The following is a 24827-nucleotide window of genomic DNA, read 5'->3' on the forward strand; positions in this document are numbered from 1 at the left end:
AAGGAGGTGGACAAATTGGCTGGGCAGAGGGAAATTTGAAGCCGATGAAGCAACTCGCAGTAACGTTGGGGAAAATAAATAACAATGAACGATTTGAATTTTGCAATGGTGAACTTAGTCCAAAAAACTTGTTCATTTAAAACTGTGGACTTTGAACTACTGCAAAAGTAGCTTTGTCAAGAATACCAGGGGCTGACTTCAACAAGCCTCCATCACCAGTACCTTACATACAATTCAGCGAGTCGGAAAAAAGGGTAGCCTACCATGGTCATGGTCTGAAAAGGGTGAGCAAAAAAACGTCTCGCAGTTGGATATCAAATCTAGATGCATCTTATAGCCATTATTTTCTTTAGAGCTGCATAAATACATATTTCAAATCAATCATTGGATTTGGCCTGAGGGCCTTGAGTTTGACATATGTGGCTCAGAGTGAGCAGAACCAGAGGCAATCTCTTTGCAGGCCTTGTCACCTGTGTATATGCGCGGTCGGGTGGCAAACCTCAGCTTGTATACATATTTGTTAGATTGTGTGTGTGTGTTGCTTCCGTAATCCTGCCCGCCCTCCCACACATATACAAATAGGTAGGTCTTCGTCCAGGGCAGCCACCGAGATGGCAACACGACCGGCGGTGTTATGCGCGCTCTTTTTGCCAGATGCCCTCTGTAAATAAGCAGAGAGCCCTTGGAGGGGCGCCGTCGGGCCGCCTGGCTCACCTGGTCCCGACGGACGCAATCAGACCCCCCTAGCCCCCTTCCCGCCACACCTCCTACCTTGACTAGAGGGTGAGGAGTGGTGTGGGTCTGGTGTGTATGAGTCTGCCTGTTGTGACACAGCCGAGCCGTGGCTCTAATTCATTAAAGCAGCCTGCTAATATAAACAGCCATTCATTAAGCTGCCTGACATTTGCCCGTCTGGACAATGTGAAGAGCCCCAATAGAGCTGCCATACACTTCTGTGTGTGTGGGTGTGCGTGCATGCGTGCTTGACCATTTTTTCCCCAAGCATGTAGTTTAACACAAACCAGAGAGCCTATACTTCATTATGTACTAGAGCAAATCGATATACAATGCGATCTTACGTGACATCATACGATTGAACAGAAATTTGGGGTAAATATGTGTCTAATGTGGCAAAAATCTCACCACATCACTTCAATCATGACCACAGCATACCTGTTTCGAGTTTAGAGCATCAAAGAGTTTGGTTATTTGCCTTTTCGTTGTCAAATGGAAAATATCATCCTATTTGAAGCATATAAAAAGAGGGGCCAACGGTAATTTTTCCACTGGGCCACAAATGATGTAAGATTACAATGTACTTGCTATGGCCATGCATTTCTCAACTGTCATTTTTATGTATTTATCACCTTTTTCATGTAGGGTCTTTTATTTACCATTTTGCAAATTGTTATTTCCTTGATGTATCAGTTCCTATGCCTTCGTCCTAAGTTTATTTTGAGATATTATTGCGGTAAGTGTTGGGAGTAATGCATTGCAAAATAATGTAATTACTGCAAATACATTATTACAAAAAACTTGAATTACTGTAATGCATTACTTTTTACTAAAAATCGTAATTGTACACAAATGAGAATAAAGTAAAGCATTACAATGCATTTTTAGCCAGAAAGTGGCATTTTTTTTCCCCCCAAATTCACCATAAACACCGCAAGATCAGTGGAGAAAAGTCCGGGGCAAAAAGTTTACTTGCTGATCTACTACAGCTGAGATGAAACAGCGGGTTGAATATAGGCAATATGTACACAAGATGGATATATGACCATTATGTTCAATTTGTCAGAGATAAAGACAAGAAAAATTGCTAGCTGCACTTTGTGCGCGACAACTAAAAAGCTGTCCACTTTTTGAAATAGGACCAGTACTTTGACAAACCATTTAAAGTGGGGCCATAGTAACGTGAAGTTAGAGAAAAGAAAACATGCGGAGGAATGTGCTCTCTTGCTGGGGTTTTCACAGTGGATTCAACAGCTTTTGGAAACCTTGTCAGCGAGATCCCTGTCGCAACTTGCATACATGACAAGGTAAGCTAGCGCTAATTTTCACTGCACAATTGCTATTAATAATAGTCTATAAATAGTTCTGGTCAATGCATATCAGGATGAAGCATACAAAAACTCACGTTAGCCAGTACTTTAAAGACCTTAACAATGATGTAGGCTAGCTGCTAACATTAGTCCCACCAAAACCATCTATTTTTGAAACAAAGGTCTCTAACCTAGCCAATGTTCTTGAATTTGGATATTAACATTGAACTTGTGAAAGGCACTGTTTTTGCCTACAGCAAAAACAATGCATCACTATGCTGTGAAGCTAAGTTATAAAGGAATTAAAATACAAAAAAAGATTTTGTATCCTCAACGGTTTACAATACAATACAGATGAAATGATTTGGACTACTGGTTTTAGGCTTAAGCCAACCTTATACTAATATAAAAGTAATGCAATAGTAGTGTCATGCAGTACATTTCAACTACAGTAATATTGTAATGTACAGTAAATAATTACTTTGAAATGACAGTAAAAGGGATTAAATATTGCATTACAGTTTTGAAGTAACTTGCCCAACACTGATTGCGGGTTAACTGTCTTCAACACTTAACATTAAATCCCTCATGGTGTACCTGGCAGTAAGCAATTGGACTTCACACAGCACATCATCTCCTTTTCAATTGTTGTCAATTATGTCAGTTGTACATGGATTTTCTTACAGTGCAGTCCCAAAACGCTGTGAAAACTGGGATTTTTAATTATTTTTTTATGTTGTGATATCACTGTTTACCACTAGATGGCAAATTGTGGCTTTTTTGTGCTTGTAGCTATCTATCTATCTGTTTAGCCAGCTAGCTAGCTATCTGTAATCTGCACTTTTATGAGGGTCAATCTCATTTAAAACAATAGCAGAAATGCTTATACAGCTTTTTATTGGTTCAATTCAGAGTGAGGTGTGATGCCAAATGTTTGTTTCTTTATTTGTTTTTTAATGTTCAAGCAAACTAAAAACTTCTAACTAAAGACTTCTTTGCTATGACCGGTCATATAGTAAAAGAAGTTTGACTTCAACTTTCACTGAAGTGATCAGAGCCGTCCTTTCTCGAGGGGCTGAGTTCAACTGTGAGCGTACCTCACTTGTGGTGGCGTCTGGCCTCGGGCTAGAGGACCCTGCCGCAGGGCCAAGAGGCAACGTGGCCTGGCAATTTCCAGATGTTCGCCTGCATTAGGGCCCGACAGGCTGTCATGTTACCACCTACGCTAACCACACAGTTCCATCATAACCCATCTGCTTCCCAACACCTCCTGGGGGGGAGATCTCACCACCCGTCAACCTCATAAGAGACAATACATCAGAACATTAACACATATGTGTTAAGTAAGCTCACATTTAATGGTAAAGACTCTACTATATAAGATGATTGTTCACATACATTATTGACAGATGTTCCCTACACGTCCTATAATGGAACACAGACACCACTGAAGTTGGAGTTCAAGCAAAAAGGCAACTTCAAGAGGATGAACCGACCAATTTGTTTAGAATGCATATTACTCTCATAGCAAATAATGTATACCATTTTCTGTGGTTGTACATTATGGATCATGACTTATATCCTGGTGTCTGAACTGAGTGCCAGACGACATCCAACTGCAGGGCACAAAAAAAAAACCCTCAAACATTCACACCTACAGGCAATTTAGAGGTTACGACTAACCAAACAGGCATTTTAAATGCCAACTGCACCAAATTATTCTGACGACTTAGGCAGACGTGCTAAACACTTCTGCGTATCCCGATTAAAAACAATTCAAATCAATTTATATTGACATTGAATTTGGGAAAATAAATCATGTGGAAATAACGGAATACCCCAAATTGCAGAGATTACAGCATGCTCAGATTGTCAAATGAAATTTGACGCGCCCACCAGCAAATCACTTGTTGATGTTTGTCTCGCCCTGCTGGCAAAACTGAAGAATTACATCAATTTGAGAGGTGAGGGGGGAATCCGATTTACATAGTAGAGCACTTGCATCATGTCACATATTACGACATCAGTGGTTTCGGTGTTTTGAGACGCTTTCATTTAATAATTTTAAAGTCTTTTTATAAGATCAATGTGGTATTGAAATACAGTTTGTACACTATACAATCATTATGTGAATTGCAGAAGCAAATCAAGCTAACTTCGGCCTTCTTCCATGACGCATGAAAATCAAATTGTTATACAGTACTGTATATAACAATAAATAACATTGAATTCGAGATAAATCGTGCCTTGTTATGAAACGCATCAGTGACCTAAATACAATGTATGAACCATAATCAAAACGTCTAATGTCAAAACTAGTCATCCATCAATTTATTGAGCTATGTATGTTTAACGGGCCGTGACAAAAAAAGACGCCTTCTCTATGATGTTGATGAGTTGAAGAAATTGCTTTTGTTTATAAGTACTGACATTCATAAATTCAAGACGGAAGGCATAGTCAAACACAAAATGTTGTCATAAAAAGATCACTTTATTAAGCCGGGAATACATGTTTGTTACATTACAATTCCTGTGAGATAGAAAACACAATAGCTTTTTAAAATCAAAGCAATGTCCACTTAGTTATTAATTGTATTTATTCATATCTTTAAAATAAACAGCAATAAATATGTCATATATTTGAATCCTTACTTTATCTTAAACAAAATAAACGTACAGTATATGTTACAACATTTTAGAAACAAATGGGTCAAACGTCAAATCCATCATAGCCATTGGTGACGCCACATACTGTATGCGGCACTGTAATACATTTTCAACGGTTAAAATCACAATGAAAGATACAATTACACTTAACATATTTACGTATTCATAACAACACAAATGTTGTAAAGACGTAAAGTGCTGTTGACCACACGCCTACAAAGATAAGTAGCATCACACACAGTAGAGAGCACAGAGAGGTCCTCAAGTTTAAGACACATGGGCAATGCAAACACCTAAACGCAACGTCGCTGCTCCGAATGTTGATCCAGAAAATGAATTAAAAATTAATCAACAGTCAGAGTCCAAATTTAGCGGTTGTTTGCTGAGGATCTGCAGGATATTTAGGTTACCTCGAACTGAGCATGGCAGTGACTAGTTTCTTGTTCCTCAAGTGATTCAAAAATCAGATTTTTTTTTTTTTAGTGTGAGAAAGCATACACTTTTGTCATACAAACATTTGGGAAACATTGCCCCCTGGTGGTAGGATGACAAAATGATTGATTTGACTTGTAATTAAAAAAAAGTGCCTGACTTTTTAAATCTTAATATCAAAGAGGATGAGCTTAACTAATCATAGGAGCCAATACGGTGATCGCAATTAAAATTCAAATAATAGTGCAGACAATCAGGTGCCATAACCATGCCATAATTTGGCTTTAGCCATGGGTGTTCCTAGTCAACTGGTAGGTTAACGACGTGAATTAACTGCAGGTAGAGTAGTCGTTTGTTCCTGTGTGCCCTGCAATTGCCTAGCAACCAAATATCAGTTGTCTTCCGTCTACTGCCTGAAGTCAGCTGGAATAGGCACCAGTAAACTAGCGAACCTTGTGAAAATAAGCGGCTTTAGAAAACAGATGGATGGACTTGCAATGTACAACTGCAAATCAGTTAGGGATGTCATCATCTAGGAGCCATAATAACATTAAAAGATTGATACATGTGTGATACAATGTATGAATATTTGCAAAAATGATGTTCTAAAATGAAAGTGTACCTCCAGTGTCCAACTTTGAGGTACTTATGGGGTTAAATTAGCCATATAATAAAGTTCGATGACAAGCCGGTGTTCCCATTTCTGTGTCTCGTCTTTAATTTGCCAAAATAGTCCATCCACTCTATTTTAATACACTATTTGCACTTTGTGTGTCATCCTTGCATCTTCCAGTTGCTACTGAGTGTTTTCTCTCTCATTAGATGGCCCTAGTAGGCTGCAGTAGTCGTGTTGATTCCACCTTATAATGTGTGCTTGTTATCCCACAAAAACGTTTGTAGCTTTGCTTTATGTAGTTTTGTGAACAAAACCAAAAATGGTTTTTGAACTTGTCTTTGTAGCGCATTTAATCATAAATAAGCTACACAATGTCTCAGCTTCAAATGAATTGGGATTTGTTAGCTGCAGACCTGTCATCTAAGGCGTAAGTGTTGTTTGTATCATTCAGAGTAAAGTTAAAATACAAAGGAAAATTCTAATATTCTACATTACATTCTGAGACCTCTCAAGTAATTTGATTTGCAAAGAAGGTTTTTTTTTTTTTTTTTTTTAAACAGCCGCAGACTCTAAGTGCTGAATCGAAAAGAAGCTGACACAATTTATTGGGTTATTCATTTATCTCAAAACTTTAAGTCAAAAACAAATAACCCCAAAAATCTTTGGTACTAAATGAGGAATTGGGATGAAGCCCAAATTGAATTCTTTTGTACAAAACAACCCCTCCAAAATGGTAAATAGTATGGGTTATTTTTAACCCAGTTGTTTTTAAAGTGTGCAGCTGTGTACTGTAGTTCCGCATTTGCAAATTCACCTATTTGAGGATTTTCTTTTTTTAAACTAATCCTGTATTATCCTGAAAACCTCAACCATTTGATGTTGTGTGCTGAAGTCAAATTAATAAATGAATGATTTTGGCGCCATCTTAGTGCCAAAGTCATTCGTTAATTACTGTAATCGTTAATGCACGCAATATTGAAGAAAGTTCAGGAGCTTCGTTTAGACATGATTACTACTTTGCCACCGTCAAGTGAGGTCCCCACGCAAAGGAACTGCTTAAGTATACCAGGAGTTTAATTTCCACAATAGTACTGCTGTGTCATCATCTTGTAGCATCTTGTACAGTAAGTATTTTTTGGGAGGGTTTCATTTACTCGCAGAATTTCGCCAGGTTTAGGCTATATGCATCAAGAAAAAAATTCCCTCCATTTAAATTGAGCTACTGAAATCAATTCAGTTTTACCCAATTTCCCAATTTATTGCAACGGACTTGTGTATTTGTAACCATTGCATCAAAGTAAATCATGAAAAGTTTAACTAGCAAACGTTCCTTAGAGGTTCCTCAGACACCAAAACTCACTCAGCTAGAACCCTGGTGAAAACAAAATATCTTACACAAGGCCCAGACTCCAAAGGCAACATGCAAATGTGCTGACTAATGATTTGCGATCAGCAGGGAAATCAACGCTAAATACTCATCTTAAAATTGCCGGAGATGGAGACGAGAACAGTGTAGTGCGGCCACAGCTGGCTTAGGGTAGACTGACTGAGGCGGGCGCCTATGGTCCCTCCGACCAAACACTGGAAAGGTGGCTGAAATGTCTTGCAAAAGGACCCATGACTCAGACAGAGTGGGATTTGAGCAGCAGACCCTTGGTTTGCTGTTCAACCCATTCTACCGTCTGAGCCACGGTCACAGCGATTTGAACTAGGTCAGACTTCATTACTAAAACCTAACGCCGCCATGACCTGAGGAAAAGTCTCATTTTGCCATGCCGCCGCATGTACAGTGATATACTGTATGTACTGAATAGCCTGAGGGGCCTTCTCCACATTTCAGTGACCAAGTGAAGCAGACCTGGAAAGATAATACTGTGGTTTGTTTTACGGGAGCGGATGCATCATTGATGTCAATATCGTCGACAAGGTAAGGAGGTCAACAGAGACAGAGATGAAAATGTCTTTTGAAGACGTATTTGACTGTGGTTAAACTTTGTTGCCTAGGCATTTACATTGTTTTGATTTCTACAGCAGCCCGTCTAAGCAACAAACTCGAAGGGACGGAATTACTTTTACCATCTGTTCATTGCTAAGAGTCTCGAGCTTAACTCTTGCCGTTTACTTTGTTTTGATTTCTACGGCAGTCTCTCTAGCTTCCAAGGTCTTGACTGCCTCAGCAGAACATAACAGGAGACCAACATAAACCCGTTTAGGCGTTTTGTTCCATTGCCGGATAAGGCAAAACCCTCACTGTTATGGATTCAAATCTGGACTCCTTCATGTGTGGGATTTGAATTTTCTCTAAATGCACAAACCGCAGGGATTAAAAATATACAGATACCAAGAATCAAGAAGTTTGGGTTAAAGGACGACGTAATACAAAGAAAACCCACATTTACAGTGACAAGGCCAAAGTTAAACATCATCAACATGCAGTTGATGTTTTCACACATTCAAAGAGTCAATGTGTTTGATTAGGACACAACACCCCATTATATCTTTTTAATCCATATTTCTATGGTTATTGCTACATCACGACATACAGCGTGTTACTGATTTACACCCTGTCGTACATGTCACAGGAAATGGGGTCATCTGATCCACACATCTACTGTACGTCTTCCAACAAACAACCTCTCCAATTACCCATCCTCGCATTTCAATCTCTCAAAGAGTTAACGTGACAAGAACCAAAGGCCACCTAACAACCTGAACCTTGAATCGAATCGGCTGCTTATAAATGCTGTGTGCACACTTCATTTAAGTAATGTGATCATGAAATGACAGGATGTTATTGAATTAATGCAGGAGAGGCGAAAACACCCCAAATATAGCAGGAAATTAAAATCCATCATATGAAACCAGAAAATCCAATAAGACTAAGCTTCTTATGAAAATAGAAAGCGTAAAGTTTTTAAATCAACTATTCAAAAATGACGGCTGGGTTCTTTTTTGTGACAGTTTCTAGAGTTTCTAAATTAAAAAAAACCCAAAAGAATACATTAACAAAAATATAATAATTAGAAGTTGGGGACTTGAATCCACAAACATAAACTCAGGACAGCACAGCCTATAATTTGATAAATAAATTAAATAAAATCTATATAGTCTCCACTACTGTAATTTAAATGCTTACAAATTCTATATTACATCTGCATCTGTGACATTTTGAATCAACTAAGAATCTTTATATTAAATACAATATTTAATTAAAATCCCAGACTATTTCTTCTGTGATCAGTAAAAGTGTTTGGTCTGCCATTTGACGTTGACAAATCACGCATTTTTTTTTTCAATTGCGACCCCCGTCCATAAAACCACCTTATGAAGCAGGATACACTCTATCAGCTTGAATTTACTACCATTCTAAAACTACATCACATGTAGCGAAAGCACCTTTAGCATGTTCCACATGTCAATTTCAGTTGCTGCCTCCTTTGCCTCATTGACATTCTGTGTGAGGGGGAAAAGAGCCTTAATGTTCTGTCAAAAATAAAGTAGCGATTTTGCATCATTCGGGAAAGGCCTCTCTTCAATTCAAACCACCGTAAGTCTCTGACAGAGCAGACTCTTACTGCACCGGATCAAGGGATACATCCCACTCGGCAAAAACGACATCAGATGCGTCCGTTGCTCTGCGTGCTGCTTCGGCGCCTGCTAAAGTCATGAGAGGTGTAGTGCAGCTCGGCCGCGGCGAAAGTGGATGAAGAGGGGTTGGATGATGGCGTGGTGAGTCCAGAAGCCTCACAGGCCAGTGCCACCTGCCTCAGGGCATCCAGGGAATCCATCTTGGCTCCACGAAGCAGGTCGCTCTGACCCTAGAGCAAACAGAAAAATAAAGTAATTAACAAATGCTGCAGTGCAGGATTTGTAAAGGCGGAATATAATTGCTATAATTTGACTGTACAAATGTACCTAATAAAGGGGCTGCTGAGTGGATCTGATAAAAAGCTTATCCTCACACCTTCACAATAAATACATACACTCATTACACTATTTGCGAAATACAGCTTGAATTCAAGTAAAAATTTGGCATTGCAGTCCCTTGATTGAAATGTGGAACAGAAGAACATAATAAATTTAATACTGGTTATAAAACAAGACATTTATCTTGGTCCAAATCCAATTCAATCGGCAATTCAGGTGAAAGCAGTGTGTCTATCGATCTTGTCCGAAGAGGACATGGAGAAGGACTACAATACTGGATTTTCGATCACAAAGATACACCTTATTGGAGTTGTCAAGCTTCCCAGGCGGGTGGTTCCCAAGCCGCCGGATCCAACCGCAACTTGACTGCGGTTGTAGAATCAGTTGTCATCGCAGAAAAGTTGCCGTTTTGCCTCAAAGGAACTGATTACTAATTCGGCTTTTTGAAGCACCATTCAGAATCTCATGCTAAGGGTTCCTCGGCCTTGAAACCACATTGTTTGTCAACCTGCTCACAAAACAACTGTTATCAGGACTCTTTCTCCTGGACATAATTGTTCATGCTCTCTGGTTGGAGCATGGCTAAAGACTTGTTTTCTTTTTCCTCCATGACCCGCCCCCATATAATCTTATCTCTGTCAGTATTGTATGTTTCTTGGACAGCTTGAGTTCGTTAAGTCGAAATTTCATACCTTGTATGTGTGCGGGTGTAATGATGTTCAACCCTAATTGATTATAAAAAAGTCAAGTCACATTCAACCTTAGTAAAAAAAAAACTGGAGGGAGTAGATTACTTGATTATTTGATGATAGGATAATCATTTGTTAAAAATTCAATATTGACAGTCACAGTCCAATTAGAGCAAAATACTTTAATTGAAATGTTGAGTAGTGTATGTGTTTTCTGTATATTTGCTGTACCTTGAGCACAGTGACATTCCAGGTAAAACTTTCTACAGCTTTGTTTAGCTTACGTCCTTTCATTCCTTCCTTCTCCGCCAACCGAGACAGATCTTCGTGGAATTGCATGCCTTTAAAACACACAGATACAATTTGGTAATTTGTTCAGTGATCTAAATGATTCAAAATGAGCTCTCATTACGTTGCAGTTGTACACTGCTTCAAACTACAAACATAATGCTAAATATATTGGGAAATGAATACCTCTCAGTGTTCATCAAAAGTGAGCATTTTCATCTTTACCTTCTTTCTGCACCTGAGCAATCCTCTCCTGAACGCCATCAGCATTTTCAATCAACTGTTTCTGGGCTGCAATCATCTGAAACCCCCCAAAAATATTCAGTAGCTGTTTCACATTCACAAAGAAAAAAAAATCCCAATGATTTAACTTGATGAGAAGGCTTTTCAGAAATGATCTCTACCTAGACTAGCAGGGGCAGATAGAACATATCATTTGGGCTTTAGTTCCGCTTTAATACTTAGGCTAAGCAGATGCTAATAGCTTTTTTAAAATGAAGTTCGATCAAATTAAGCCAGCATGTATGACAATGTGTGTAGGTGTAACAACCGAGTGGTGACACAGGTGGGAGGGAGGCATCCTGGGATGGAGAGGGAGCAGCTGGACGCCTGGGATGCGTTAGCTTGATGAGGCGTGTGGGTGACTGCTTCACGCATGTCATCAAGTGTCTCTACATACCCGATGCCACACCAGTGCGTGTGTGCGCGCGCGTGTGTGTGTAAGCACTGCAACTTGACGTTATACCATTATAGAGTGTCGGCCCGTGGGAGGTGTCGCAGTGTCGCACTTTTTTTGGTCTAATAACAACGCTGGATGGAATGTATTCACACATTGTACTAAGGCAAAATGGTGTTTTGGATTAATTAGCTTATATGACAATTCATTAGATTGGAGCAGTGTTTCTCAAATAGGGGGGCGATGCCGGGGGGCCACGAATGACCCCAGGGAAAAGGATTTGTTTTAGTCATGTGACGTGGGTTTAAAAAAAAAAAAAAAAAGATTGGCATCTGTTTTTTTTCCAGGCACTTTGATGCACTTGGGTATTTTTCTTTACCTATTCCGTGTATAAAATACTGTTAAAAAAAAAGTAGTTATCAGTTTTTGAAAGTTTTTTATATTGCTTTTTCCTTGTGTCAATGTTAAAAAGGATAGTTTTAGTTATTCAATTTTTATAGATAATAATCTTCTTTATGGTCGGTGTAGCATGGGGGGCGCAAACTCTTTTCTCTTTCCTCGGGGGGTTGTAAAATATAAAATTTGCAAAATAAAATATAATTGAGATGCACTGGATTACCGTAAATCATCATGTTTCAAAAACTGAAGCCTCTTTCACTCGCTCAAAAAAAAAAAAAAAAAAAAAAGAACAATGTAAACACAGGAAAAGTTGACTTTTGTACTGACCGTGTCATACGCAGAGAGCAGCTTGCGGGTAGGCTCAGACACACTGACGAGAGCTTCCAGACACGGGTAGCCTTCCTTGAGCACCATAGTGGCCCCCATGGTGCCCTCTGGGCTCTGCAGCCTGGTGGCCAAGCTCTGGATGCACTGCTTGAGTTTAGCCACTGTGGGGAGCCCACACTGCTCTTTGAAACAGGCGATGGTGCCCTGAAAGCAACACCAAAATATGAATAATATCAATCACACACAAAAAAAAAAGTCGCGGCTCGATGAGAGCAGACTTGGCTTGACCAGACTCGATGAATACCACATGCCACCTTTGTGTGAGTGTGAGCATGTGTGATTTTCAGCAATGGAGGCGTGATGAATGATGGACTTGCTGCAGATGAGCTCACAGCGTGTGTATGTGCGTGTGTTAAAACAGGTGGGTGAGTGGTGGAAAGGTGAAAGTTTCCAGTGTTGCTGCAATTAATATATGCTAAGAAGTCCTCCACCGCTTTTTTTTTTTTTTTTACATTGGGTCATTATGTAATTTTTCATCCATCCATCTCTTCATACATTGGGCATTGGGCAGGCTACACCTTGAATCCTGAACCGATTGCCAGTCAGTCGCAGGACACATATAGACTCACATTCACTCACACAAACACACTTAAGGATAATGGAGAGTGTCCAATTGACATCAAATGCATGTTTGAATATGGGGGAAAATACGGGGCATCAGGAGAAAAACCATGTTGGCACATTTCTGTTCTGTTCATCAATAAATACGTGAAACAAAGCGTCTGCTTCTCAACTACTACTTGTTTTCAAGATATTGTAAGCAAAAGGAAAAAACAACGAAAACTGAATAGATGTCACAGACGGGGTTTGATCATGTGACGGCAAGGTATTAAAAGCCAACCTTACGCAGACGCTTAAGCGCTTAAGCCACATCACCACTTGCTGGCAGGAACCCTGAAGCGCAAAAGGAATATATGTGTGCTCCGGCAATGGCACAAGAGATTATGGTGCTTAATTTGTATACGCCCGTTTTGACTGGCTCCCAGGAAGCAATTTGATAGGGTTGCGATTCTTTGATAGCAGCAACAATGTTTGAATTGTTGTTAGGGCTCATTTTTAACGTGTCACAACAAAAATGTACTGCTAAAACATGAAAGTTGTCCTCCTTCCTGGAGGGGCTTGGCAACATATAATGGACACGCACTGCCCTAAAGGAATATTGGCATGGATATAGTATCGCGACACGCCTGGCCAACATTCAAATCGCTCTTAATGAGATGAAGCGACTGACGCCGAACTTGTGTTCGACAAAAACTATAGCCTTAATTCATGCATGACTTCATGCCCAACCAAGTCCACCATGTTACTTGCCCATCAGAAATCCCTGTCAAAACCTCCAGCAAAAGTCTAGTCATGAGTAAGGGCCTGTAGAGCTTTTGTACATGTGAATCCATCTTATGAGAAAGACCGTGTGCGACAAATTCACTTATTCCGGGGGTATTCCTGATCCCCGTTATATATATATATATATATATATATATATATATATATATATATATATATATATATATATATATATATATATATATATATATATATATATATATATATATATATATATATAAAGCTGACCGGATTTTGCCTCTCACGGGTTATTTTTGGGGTACACTTGCACCCAGTGAAGTAGACTAATGATAGTAAGCTGTACCTGAGCTTCTTCCCGCAGGTCCATGACTTCTTTTAGGGGTGCACTGGCCAGTTTGAAGGTCTCATCCACCGCCTTGATGCCCGTGTTCCTCAAGGTGACATATTCGCGCCCGCGTCGGCCCACCCGCCTCACCGACAGACCCCTGCGGTGGGCCTTGCCACCCCCGCGTCGGTTGGTGACGGCAACATGGAGAAAGAGACTGGCGTGGGGTAAGGGCTCCCCCATCAGGCCCAGCAAGGGCACGTTGCGGTAGCCGGACTGAAGGCAATCGAATGCAATGCTGAACTGACCGATGAAGTCGTCTCCGATATAGTCGTCGTCCAGCACGACGAAACGAAGAAGGGCAAGCTCTGGCATATTCACCTGTAGAAGGAGGAAAAGGGTGAGTCAAAAAATGACTCAAGACAAAATTTTTATTCCTTTTATAACGTTGCATCGCCTCCAAGTTTGAAAACTGTAGTAGCTAATGGGACAAGATCTGTTTATTTTTGTTAAAGCGCAACGAGACATATGGACAATGCGCTGCCCGTCAAGCCACTGTATAGTAAAGTGTATAGTATAGTATAGTAATATAGTAAAAGTAGTAGTAGAGTAAAAGTGAAACGTTGTGAGGAAACAAGCCAATCCTTCAAAATTGGTTGCAATGTCATGCAACCAACAATAGCTAAGTGGTCAACGCGTCGATCGTGGGCAATGCACTGAGCACCCCTGAAGTACAGGCAGTGCATACTTTAACAAAATAATCAACCTAAACCATGTCCCTGAGGAGCAATAAGGACAGTGTAAGCTCACCTTCAACACTTCAACACAGAAAAAAAAAGCTTCATTGAGCGTTCAGAGTGTATCACAAAACTGAGCTACATAGGGGCTCAAACAGTTAGTTTCCTGTTATGAGATGTCACTTGCCAAGCCATCGAGGAGGATCTACTTTAATTACACCCTATAATAAAAGACATGTCCCACCGCTCAACACGCAGGCTTGCAATAATAAATTTCACACATTTCCTAGGAAGCCTTAGCACTAATAAGGCAGCAGGAATCTGTAAAAATACAGCAAGTAGGCCGGAAACGTAACTTTGAGTGGATGAAAAAGAGTAATCACTGTTCTGTGTCATTTTGGAGGTGGAATTTCACCTACTGTACAAATACAAGTCGTTATTTTTAAAATAATCCACAGTTCTACTATATACTGTGTGGAATATACATACCCTACATACAGTAATGCTGTATATTATGGTTTGTCATTGACACACTCCTGCTATAACGTGGATTTTCAAGCAACATTTTTAATGCGTTTTACTGTAAATTTAGATTTGCACACTACGGCAGTATGTCTTGTGTTGTTGATGTATGCTCTTTTTGTATATGTTGCTGCTACATGATTATTTAAGTTGTAACTTTAGGATTAGAATTACTCTAACCTGTAGCATCATTTCCGTAATGTAGCATCAAGCTGGCAAACTTCTGTTTATTGACGCTTTATTGGATTGGGTCAACTTGTAGTGTTTTAAGTTAATGCTTAATTGTCTTTTTTTACGTCTAAATTTTACAAGACAAGAACAAACAGATTGTAGCAAGCATGAATTGCCTTTTATTAAGTCATATTTTTGATTCTTCAAAGTGATATTATACAAATGTCTATTTCTGAGCTGTGAGGTCATGAGAACAAGGAATTTGAACAAAATTCAAATAAAAGTGTGTTTTATTCAAAAAAAAGTTTGTTTTTATATATTAAAAACTACCAGTATTTAAAAAAAAAAAAAGTTCATGGCACGTTTTTAAAGATTACTAGTAGGTTTAGAACGTATTCCCCACAAAGTATAAGCAATGTGCTTTTTTTTCCCCTTAAGTGTCATCTAATGTAAAAACGAGTTAATCGCTGATGATAAAACTTAAGTAAAACACATGCTCGTCATTAGCCGCGATACATTGATCTACAAGCTAGTTATATTTCCAGCTGATTAAAATTACAATAGCATCTCATTGAATTAAGTATTGAATTAATTAACATATTTAACTAATAAAATCAGTTGTGTTTCTCAGTTGTGTTTCTCATGTGCTGAGCATCCAGCAACCTCAGGCCACATCAACTTCCATTTCCTCCGGTGGTTAACATTTCAAATTCCATCTTCGCCATCACATATTATTCATATGGTTGAACAGGAACTACAGTACTGTATATCCAGTCATGTAGAAAGTGTAATTTACTGTGTGCTTTATGTGCTTTTTTCGATTTTATTTTTTTTCCAAGTTTGAGAGTGTGATTTGGGGATAGTGAGTACAACATAGTGCTTCAAGCATGGATAAACCAGACAGGCAACCCTTCCAGACTGTGTGTGTGCATGTATGTGCATGCGTGTGTAGTCTCACTTTAGTCTTTTGGATGAATAGAATAGCTCTGTGACATTTAATACAATGTGGCAATGTTGAGTCACATAGAAAATGGTCAGAGGCAATTCAGCCTACTTGAGTACCATGTTCTTCATTTAGAGCAAGCAATAACCAACAATAATGCTGCAGTCATGGGAAATGAGCTTTGTACTTGACGTGATTATATATAGTCAATGCAACTGATGTAGATTGGTGAAAATCTGTGACAGTTGGCACCATAGATGCATTTAAGCGGATGCAAGTAGGAGCAAGCACGTCTGTTCAGTGTTATGTCTTGGTATCTGTGATTTTTGTACCTTTCATGTCTTGGGTTTGTGTTGGTTTTTGTTTAGTTCCTAGTTGTCCGTGCTTTTCTTGTCCCTTGACAGTGTCTTGTTGATTGGATTGCCTGTCCTCGTCAACCCGCTCCCCTGTGTTAGCCAATAAGCTCCCTGAGCCACTGTCTTGTTCAGGTGTTCATCGTTTTCTCATCAGTTTGGATTGTATTTAGTTTCCTGTTTCCGTTCAGTTCTCATCCGGTCAGTGTAGTTTGAGGTCACTGTAGTTCTGTTGTTGGCTGCATAGTCTGTCACCCCCTCGTAGTCGCCATAATTACATTCCTGTTTTTCTTATGTCTCATTTCCCCATTTTCTGTCGTAAGTTTATTTCTTGACTTTATTTTGTTCACTTTGTAGGCTTTCTTTTTTCAACTTTACTATTATTTTGATTACAAAGACCTACCTGCTTCCCTGTGCTTAGGGCCACAAATCCCCACTACCTCGACAAGCATGCAGAATCCCGGCACTCAAATTGGTAAATTCGAATTGGAAGACAGACATTACTTCAGTCGGTCGGTCTCAAGAGTGGCAGTTTGGATATATGTTAGAAACTATGACGAATTGTTTCTGAAAATTTGTGTTTTTAGCTTAGTGTCTCAAAAGATAAGTGCAACCAGAAATGTATTTGTAATGATCAGAAAGCACTCAGCAAAGCCATCTGAGGTTGTGTCTTGAAAAAGTATCAAGTGGTAACCATGGCAACACATAAATTATGGCACAACATGATTGCTGGTAATTTTCTCTTGATGTACAAGGCACAAAGGGCAAAACAACTGAAAAGTCCATGCCTTCTTCACATCTCTACAAATGAAATGGAACTTGGGGCTTGCATCTGGAGTCCAACTAAAGGCAGTACAGTAATTTATGGGTCACGTAATTGGCAGCATAATTATGGACTTATAACCTCAAAAGCAAAGAACTGGCTACCGTCAACAGCGTAATTTTAAAAAGTTGAACAATAGACTCAGCAGAAACACACACACACATACAGTATATATATATATATATATATATATATATATATATATATATATATATATATATATATATATATATATATATATATATATATATATATATATATAAACCCTAACCCTATACAACTCTATTTTGATTTTGTGATGACTGAAGACAACTTGGCCAATTGTATTTTAATATTCCTAATAATTCAAATGTTTAAAAAGACTCGGGGCGCTACAATAATAATGTGTGTGAATCATAAGGTTTAAATACAATTCTGTGGGCAACTCAGACTGTTCCTGTTTTTATTATATTTGTAAAATGAATTCAAACACAGATCCGCACATTTTATAGCAAATTCTTACTTGGAATTCAAAGGTCTCATCAAAGAGAGGGTCGTCTTGGTTCTGAAGTGCAGTGCGTGTGCGCTGTTCTGCACAGTCGGCAGGTACTCCATGCAGTTCCAGGACCACGTACGGGTCAATGACCTCTCCCTTGGCACCAGATCCCTGAGGTTTTGGTAGGTTGTGTGCACTAATAACCTGTGTGGCGGAAGATGATTTTATTGTATGTACAGGAAAGGACACTAGAAATGACTGTATTTCCACAAAAAGTGGCTGCCCGTGAAATCAACGCTGTGCCCATACCACTCACTACATGCCACGAGAGACAGCTAAACACCTCCTATCAAATAGAAACCAAATTGATTTTACATCATTTTAAGGAGTGTCTCAATTGCCTTAAATGCATATCGAGGTGCAAAGATCATCAAGGAGCTGCCAACTCCATCTTAAATAAAGGGATGTCTGACGTATCTATCTTCTGCATCTTGTGGCTCCTCGATGGTGACGTATGAAAACAGGAGTGTACGAGCTGGACCCTGGCTCCAATAAAATAGTTTTAACCCACCTTCGTGTCATTTTTTTATTATTTCCTTTTGAATACATAGTACATGTTTTGCTTGCCATTTGGGGCGGTTTTTGATTGCATAACAACTTGATAACAATGGAACATGGTTACACTGAATTTTCTTCTTGAATTCAGGAAAGTCATCTAAATACAAATCTGTGAATCCATTTTGTTTCATTTGGGTCTCATACAGCTTCTAAATAAGATGGTTTATTTTCTTGTTTTTTTTTATGTAAAAGTTCAGTGAACATATATTTTCAAGATATGCCATAGTTCAAATGAACTCTGGACTATTGAATATTACAGTTATCTAATTTCCCTGGTATAAGTTGGTATTTCACTGGTATTTCATGTTTGAAATGTAATCTCTGGTGAATAATGTTACTTATTTCCCTGTTTTTAAATTTAAAACTGTGAACAATTATTTGCCAATATATGTAATGTTTCAAATGAACAGAAAAATGTTTGAAACTGCTACCCATCCATTTTCTAGACGCTTATTCTTACAAGGGTGGCAGGCTTGCTGGTGCCTATCCCAGCTGACTTCGGCAATAGGCAGGGGACACTCTGAACTGGCTGCCAGCTAACAGCAGAAATTTCAAATCTTTAATTTAAGAAAATAAAATAAATAAATAAATAAAATAATGGTCCGCTCCCAAATTATCACCTGACCAAATCAAATTTGTCTCTTTCTGAAAAAAAAAGTTTGGACACCAATGAGCCACATCTCATCCAATCTGACGTTGGGAGACATGTAAGTGGCAGCATACACCCTGGCCTGTTCACCACTCAATCATATATAGAGGGGAGGGGCACATTTACATTCACGGCGAACACAGTTAAGGAAATATGGAAATAAATAGATAATGGAAAGAAACCTTAATGCGAAGAGTTTGCGGCGGCACACCCGGCACGCAGCCATGAGTATGGGCGCTGAAATACGACACTTCGTCCCTCATGACAGCAGGTCGCAGGACATAACCACATCCTCCGTTTTGAGAGAAGCGGCCTCTGTGAAGGTCCAACATGGCTCCAGGCGTCTGCTGGTTTAAAGCTACAAGCTGAACGCCTCCTTTCCAGTATCCCTGCGGGTTGGGGTTACTGGAGTCCAGGCGGACCGAACTGGGCCGCACCCTGGTTAAAGTGCGCTTGGTGAACATGACAAGGTCTTCCGGGCTCTCTGTGGTCAGCCGGCCTGCCTCCCCCTCGCCAAGGGAGCACAGTGTCCAGTAGGGTCCAGTGTCGTTCACCAAGGGAGTGCCGGGAGAGCCAGGACTGCTGGGAGGAGAGTGCTGCTTGTGAAGGGCTCGTTGAGCGTAAAAGTGACGACTATCCGTGCGAGCGATGGCCACCAGGTCAGAGAGTTCTTTGTGTAGGCGGAGTTTCCTCGGTTGAGAGGGTGGCGGCACCACCAGGACCACGCCCAGATCCTCCTCGCCCGGAATGGTCATCCGCCGCCCGGCAAGAGGACCCCCACCGCCGATCTCTTCGTCTTCCTCAGATACTTCTCCATCAGATCCTTCATGATACGGAGGGAGCTTCTTACCCACTATTACGACACGTCCCTTCAGCTGCTCAGGGGAGGGTAAGGTGGTGGCTCGACCCCCCAGGCTGACTGGTAGGGATTCCGGAGTGTAAAGCCGAGAACCAAGCACTTTCTTCAGGTGCTGTGCCATTTTACGCTGCTGGCCTGGCGAGCAGCGATGACATAAGTACACCAGGAGTGGGTACCGCGAGGTCAGGAAGGCATACTTGTTGACCACCTCCAAAGCCGAACGGATGGTGACAGGCGCGTGGTGGTGGTAATGCTGATGATGGTGACAAGGGATGTCTGGACCATAGTCAACCCCAAGTAGAGGCTCGCCCTCCGGGCCATCAGTTACTCCGAGCTCCAAGCACCGGCAACCAGACTGAAGGGCTTTAATCAGCCCACCCAGGTCTGCTCTGCCGTGAACCTGGTCATCCAGAAGGTAGGACCTGTATGACGTACTGAGGAAACAATCGAATGATTCAGTGAATAATTTTCCAAACTAGAATCTCCAATCACAATTTAAGCAGACGGCAAGAGAGTTAGCTATCTTTTAGATATTTTGTTAACCTTTTGACTAATGTATTCCAAAAGAACAACAAGTGGAATGTGTCAGCACAGGAAGAAGACAATGAACCGTCTGTGTATTTATGGGATGGCATTGGGTTTTTTGCTCTTTTCCCCCGAAAACCTATTTATTACTCTGGTCGATTTGTTTTTTTTACATTTGAATGGCAGTTATTAAAGTTAAAAAGTTAAATAACACATTTTAACTACAGTGTGGTTTGATCATTGGTTAGTGTACGTTTAGTCTTTAAAGTCAGGAAAGTCTAGTCTGTCATTTGTACGAAGTAAAACGTTACTAGTTTTTGGTGTGTAATGCCTTACACTACCACGTTATAGAAAACCGTAATGCTTTACAGTACTTACATTACTTTCTTAATGCACTATTCCCAACATTGTCAGAATGCCATATTTAAACTTGTGGTGGTAGATAGACCACATTATTAAAAAAAAATAATAATAATTGCCCCGACTTCAATTTAACTTTTTACAGAATACTAAAAGTGTAATGAATGAGATATACCGTTTGTGCAAAATCACCATGCTTTGCATACAACTTTGTCATCATGATGTTTTTTACATTGACCTACAATTACCGTGGTTAACTTGTTTCCTCGTGTATATAATTGTTAAGAATGTTAATATGTTACTTACCTAATGTAGTAGTGTGATAGGGGCATGTTCATGTCCTGGCACACACCCTCATGTTCGGGGTCCAGCAGCTGGCACTCAGGAGACTGCAGATAGCGCGCAAAGCCATCCAGGCCCAGCAGCCCCCTCTCTTTGCCCTGTGCTGAGGGCTCATAACGCCTCAGGAGCTCCAGGCAGCCCTCGGCCGTGGCCAAGGACAGACCCTGCTCCGTCTCCAGGAAGAGGCGCAAGTCCTGAGGGTCCAGACACTCGCGGTCCTTGGCCAGCTGCACCATCAGGAAGTAGACGTCCGGCCGGGTGCACAGCTCGCAATAGGCCTCCTGGAACTCCTCGCGCGTCACGTGGGAAGTCAGTTTCTCCTTGCTGCGTTGGATCTCCTTGAAGCGCAAACGAACCTGTGTGGATAAATCGAAAGCCGATGAGCGGTGAGATGAATGTGAACGCAATTTCCAAAACTCTTGCCTCATCCATTCCAAGAAGCTGGTTGATCCAATTTAACTTTGGTTATTTTGTTTCACCAAGGAAATGGAAATGACCCAGATATATCGCAGCGGGGTAATAATGTCGTCCCTATTACTCATCTTTTGTCCTACTCGCCCTCACTTTAATCTTGTTTCTTTTCATTTTAACATTCTTTCCCATTACGGGCTCCTTGGAGGGGCTGCTTTTCTGACAATAGAGGACAAAAAAAAGATGAAGTAGCCAAATTCACTGCCAATCACGAAAACTAATAATCGCAAGCAATGTCAGAAATGTTCCTGGACTGGTGGAAATAAAGATAAGCTTCAAAAACAAACTTAAGCTGTTGTGGACCCTACAATCAACAAGCATATCAACAATCTCATATGAGGGCAAAGTGTATTAAGGTACTGGGGGTTTACGTTGAAAATCAGAGGTTTGGATTTTTGTAACACCGGTCCTGGAACCTTTCTGGCACAGTTCCTGTATTGTGTAAAATAGTAGTCCTGAAATGTTTCTTCATTCAAATCATGAAAGAAGAGTTAGATTTTATTCTAAATTGCCATTTACACGGACACAGACATATAGTCAAGACTGTGCACTCATAAACTGCCGGGTAAAAAAAAAGAACAAGACTATAGTGCTATTCATTTAGTCAATCAATCAATCAATCAAATTTTATTTGTATAGCCCTAAATCACTGAAGTCTCAAAGGGCTTCACAGATGAAAAGAGGTCATGTGAAGACTTCTTTCGAATAAGAAGTCATACAGAGACATCTTTTCGGTGTAAGGTACACAACAGCATCCCCTGTCAAAGCTCCCAGAAGGGGAAGGAAAAACTCAAAAACCCCAATTAGGGGGAAATCAGAAACCTCCAGAAGGGACAACAGGTGGGAGGAGCCCCCTTCCAGGCCCACAGGTTGAAGTGGATGCTGTATGTACCAAATACAGACAAACTTAGTCCCATGAGTTGAGTCAAATAAATTATTTGCAAGACCTTATCTTTTTATTTGTTTGTTTATTTATTTATTTATTCATATATTTTTGAATAGGGTATCCTTTTATACCCAAAAGTTTTGGCTAAATGACGAATTAGGCTAAACCCACCATTTGGTTGTTTTGTACTAAAGAACAGTGAGGGTCAGTGTTTTTTTTTTTTTTTTCTGATTCAACTGTCTTTAGAGTGTGTGTGCTTTCAAACAGCAATAACGCTTTTATTGTCTGTCATGGCAAGCGTAATAGTCGCACCTTAGCCTCCTTGATTCCAGGACAAAGATTAACAATCGTAGCAACCGCCACGTCCTCGGACACGATGCCGTAACCGTCTTCGTCCACTCGAGCAAACTCGGTCGCCAGCCACTCGCTCCTCATCTTGCTGCCCAGACTGCCCTCCATCGTTCCTCCTTCTCCCAGGCCGCCGCCTCCTCCAAGTCCCCCCCCAATGACTGTGGGGTGCGCCAAAAGGTAACGGAGACCCGTCACCCAGATATTGGCTACATCCGCTGAGAGTGCCACCAAATCGAGAGACTGCAGGGATAAAATGAAGTAAAAATAAAAAAGAAAAACCAACAACAACAGTACCAGTCATCATGATCAATGAAATATAGCGGTAACTTGAAGTTTGTGCATAATTATTTTCCTTTGATATCCAAGATACTTGTAAGTTTGTCATGGTCATGGAGTCCAAATCATTATAAAACCTTGATGAAGGGTACAGGAGATGCTTTAAGTTCATTAGTCTCAGATGACTGCAGTAAATTCTCACATATTCATGGTTAAGCATTCTCAAATCTATCTACATAGTTGGGGGAAATCTATTTTCCATTATTCGCCAAAATTTGCTTTTTTGGGCTCACGTCAACGCAATAAGCAGGGCTACAACTAACGAATATTTTAACAATCGATTTGTCTGCCAATTTTTTTGTTAATGTGTGAACCTGATTTCACATCCCTTCATTTAATTTTTTTTAAATTTTCAAATTGATAACACTGTAAACACAAATTAATTAGGATTTAGTTAAAACTTTAGTTGATAAAAAAAAGTACTGTAAAAATACTGATCATTGTTTTCCAAAGTATAAGCAAATGTTTTATCCAAAAATAATTATGGAGGAAGACACAGATGCGAAAAAAATACATGTTAAACAAACATTTGAATTTAAATATGCATCTAAATTATTGACTGATAACAAACATAACTATCGATTAACTTATAAATCCATTAGTTTTCAATTACTACCTTTTAAAAGTATTATCTTGGTTTAAGCGTAGCACGGTTTGTTTCTGACTGTGGCGTTCCTGTGTGGAGCTTGCATGGTCTCCCAGTTTCCTTCTCCAGTATCTCCCAAGAACATGCATAGTAGGTACAGTGCACAATATAAATTGTCCTTAGGTGTGTTTTGTGGTTGGCAACCAGTTAGGGGTGTAATCCGCCGGCTGCCTGAAGACAGATGGGATAGATTCCAGTGCACCTGCGACCCTTGTGAGGATGTTAAGATAAGCAATGGATGGGATGGATGACTCTGGTTTCATTTGGTGCCAAATAACTATGTTAACTCATTCAATCTCAAAGACACATGTTTACTTTTCTTTTTAAGAGTCCAGACATTCAATCCCAGGCCCCTATTTATATATAAGTTTTTTATGTTTGGCTGAAGAGGTGTGAAAATCGAAGCCACTGAATAACTTAAGAATTAAAGTAATCACTTACGTTAGTCCTTCAGTACCTAATTACTTCCGTCCTTTAGTTCCTTCATTGATTACTTTGCACTTAATCACCTAAGATAATCGATTACGTTGAAACTTTAACATGGATAAAAAAATTGATTTGGAACGAAATTGATGATTGATTAAATCAGTACTTAATTACTTAATTATTGAGTTCTTATTTCTTTTTGTACTAGAGATGTTTAGATTCTTTTTTAGTCAAGCACTTGAAAAAAGTAAACAAATAGCTGGAACTGAATGTAAAAAAAAAAAATTGTGTGTTATTTTTGTGATTCTGTCAAAGCTAATGTGTTTCTCTCATCTTGTTGCATTATAAGCATGATATCTTTTCAACAGATGTTTCACACATTCTTTTTCCTATTTTTTTCAAATTTTTCCACCTGGGTCAAATTACATGTAAAGGTTTGTTCACTATAGCGATGCCTTTGAAGAACAATGCCTTTTGTACTCTGGAAACACATGTCATGTAATGATGAAATGTCTTATTTCACACCATAAGGTGAGATTGAACTCCAAAATCTATGGTCATAATTTTTTGTTGCTTCT

General features: G+C 39.8%; 1 protein-coding gene across 1 annotated transcript in view; it reads right to left on the reverse strand.

Annotated features, from left to right (window-relative positions):
* Positions 1 to 4517: 4517 nt before the first annotated feature.
* Positions 4518 to 24827, reverse strand: part of LOC148424078 (inactive phospholipase C-like protein 1) — a 69191-nt gene continuing 48881 nt past the window's right edge. The window contains exons 4-12 of the mRNA XM_088415461.1: positions 22803 to 23081; positions 21098 to 21489; positions 19230 to 20340; positions 17808 to 17984; positions 13775 to 14137; positions 12067 to 12270; positions 10890 to 10965; positions 10608 to 10717; positions 4518 to 9578 (exon numbers count right to left, since the gene is read on the reverse strand). Coding sequence (XP_088271587.1) covers positions 9378 to 9578; positions 10608 to 10717; positions 10890 to 10965; positions 12067 to 12270; positions 13775 to 14137; positions 17808 to 17984; positions 19230 to 20340; positions 21098 to 21489; positions 22803 to 23081 — 2913 coding nt within the window. The 3' untranslated portion in view covers positions 4518 to 9377. The remainder of the gene's footprint in view (positions 9579 to 10607; positions 10718 to 10889; positions 10966 to 12066; positions 12271 to 13774; positions 14138 to 17807; positions 17985 to 19229; positions 20341 to 21097; positions 21490 to 22802; positions 23082 to 24827) is intronic.

This window comes from Hippichthys cyanospilos, chromosome 5 (assembly GCF_059441005.1).
Source record: "Hippichthys cyanospilos isolate Australia breed blue-spotted pipefish chromosome 5, RoL_Hcya_1.0, whole genome shotgun sequence".
NCBI lineage: Eukaryota > Metazoa > Chordata > Actinopteri > Syngnathiformes > Syngnathidae > Hippichthys > Hippichthys cyanospilos.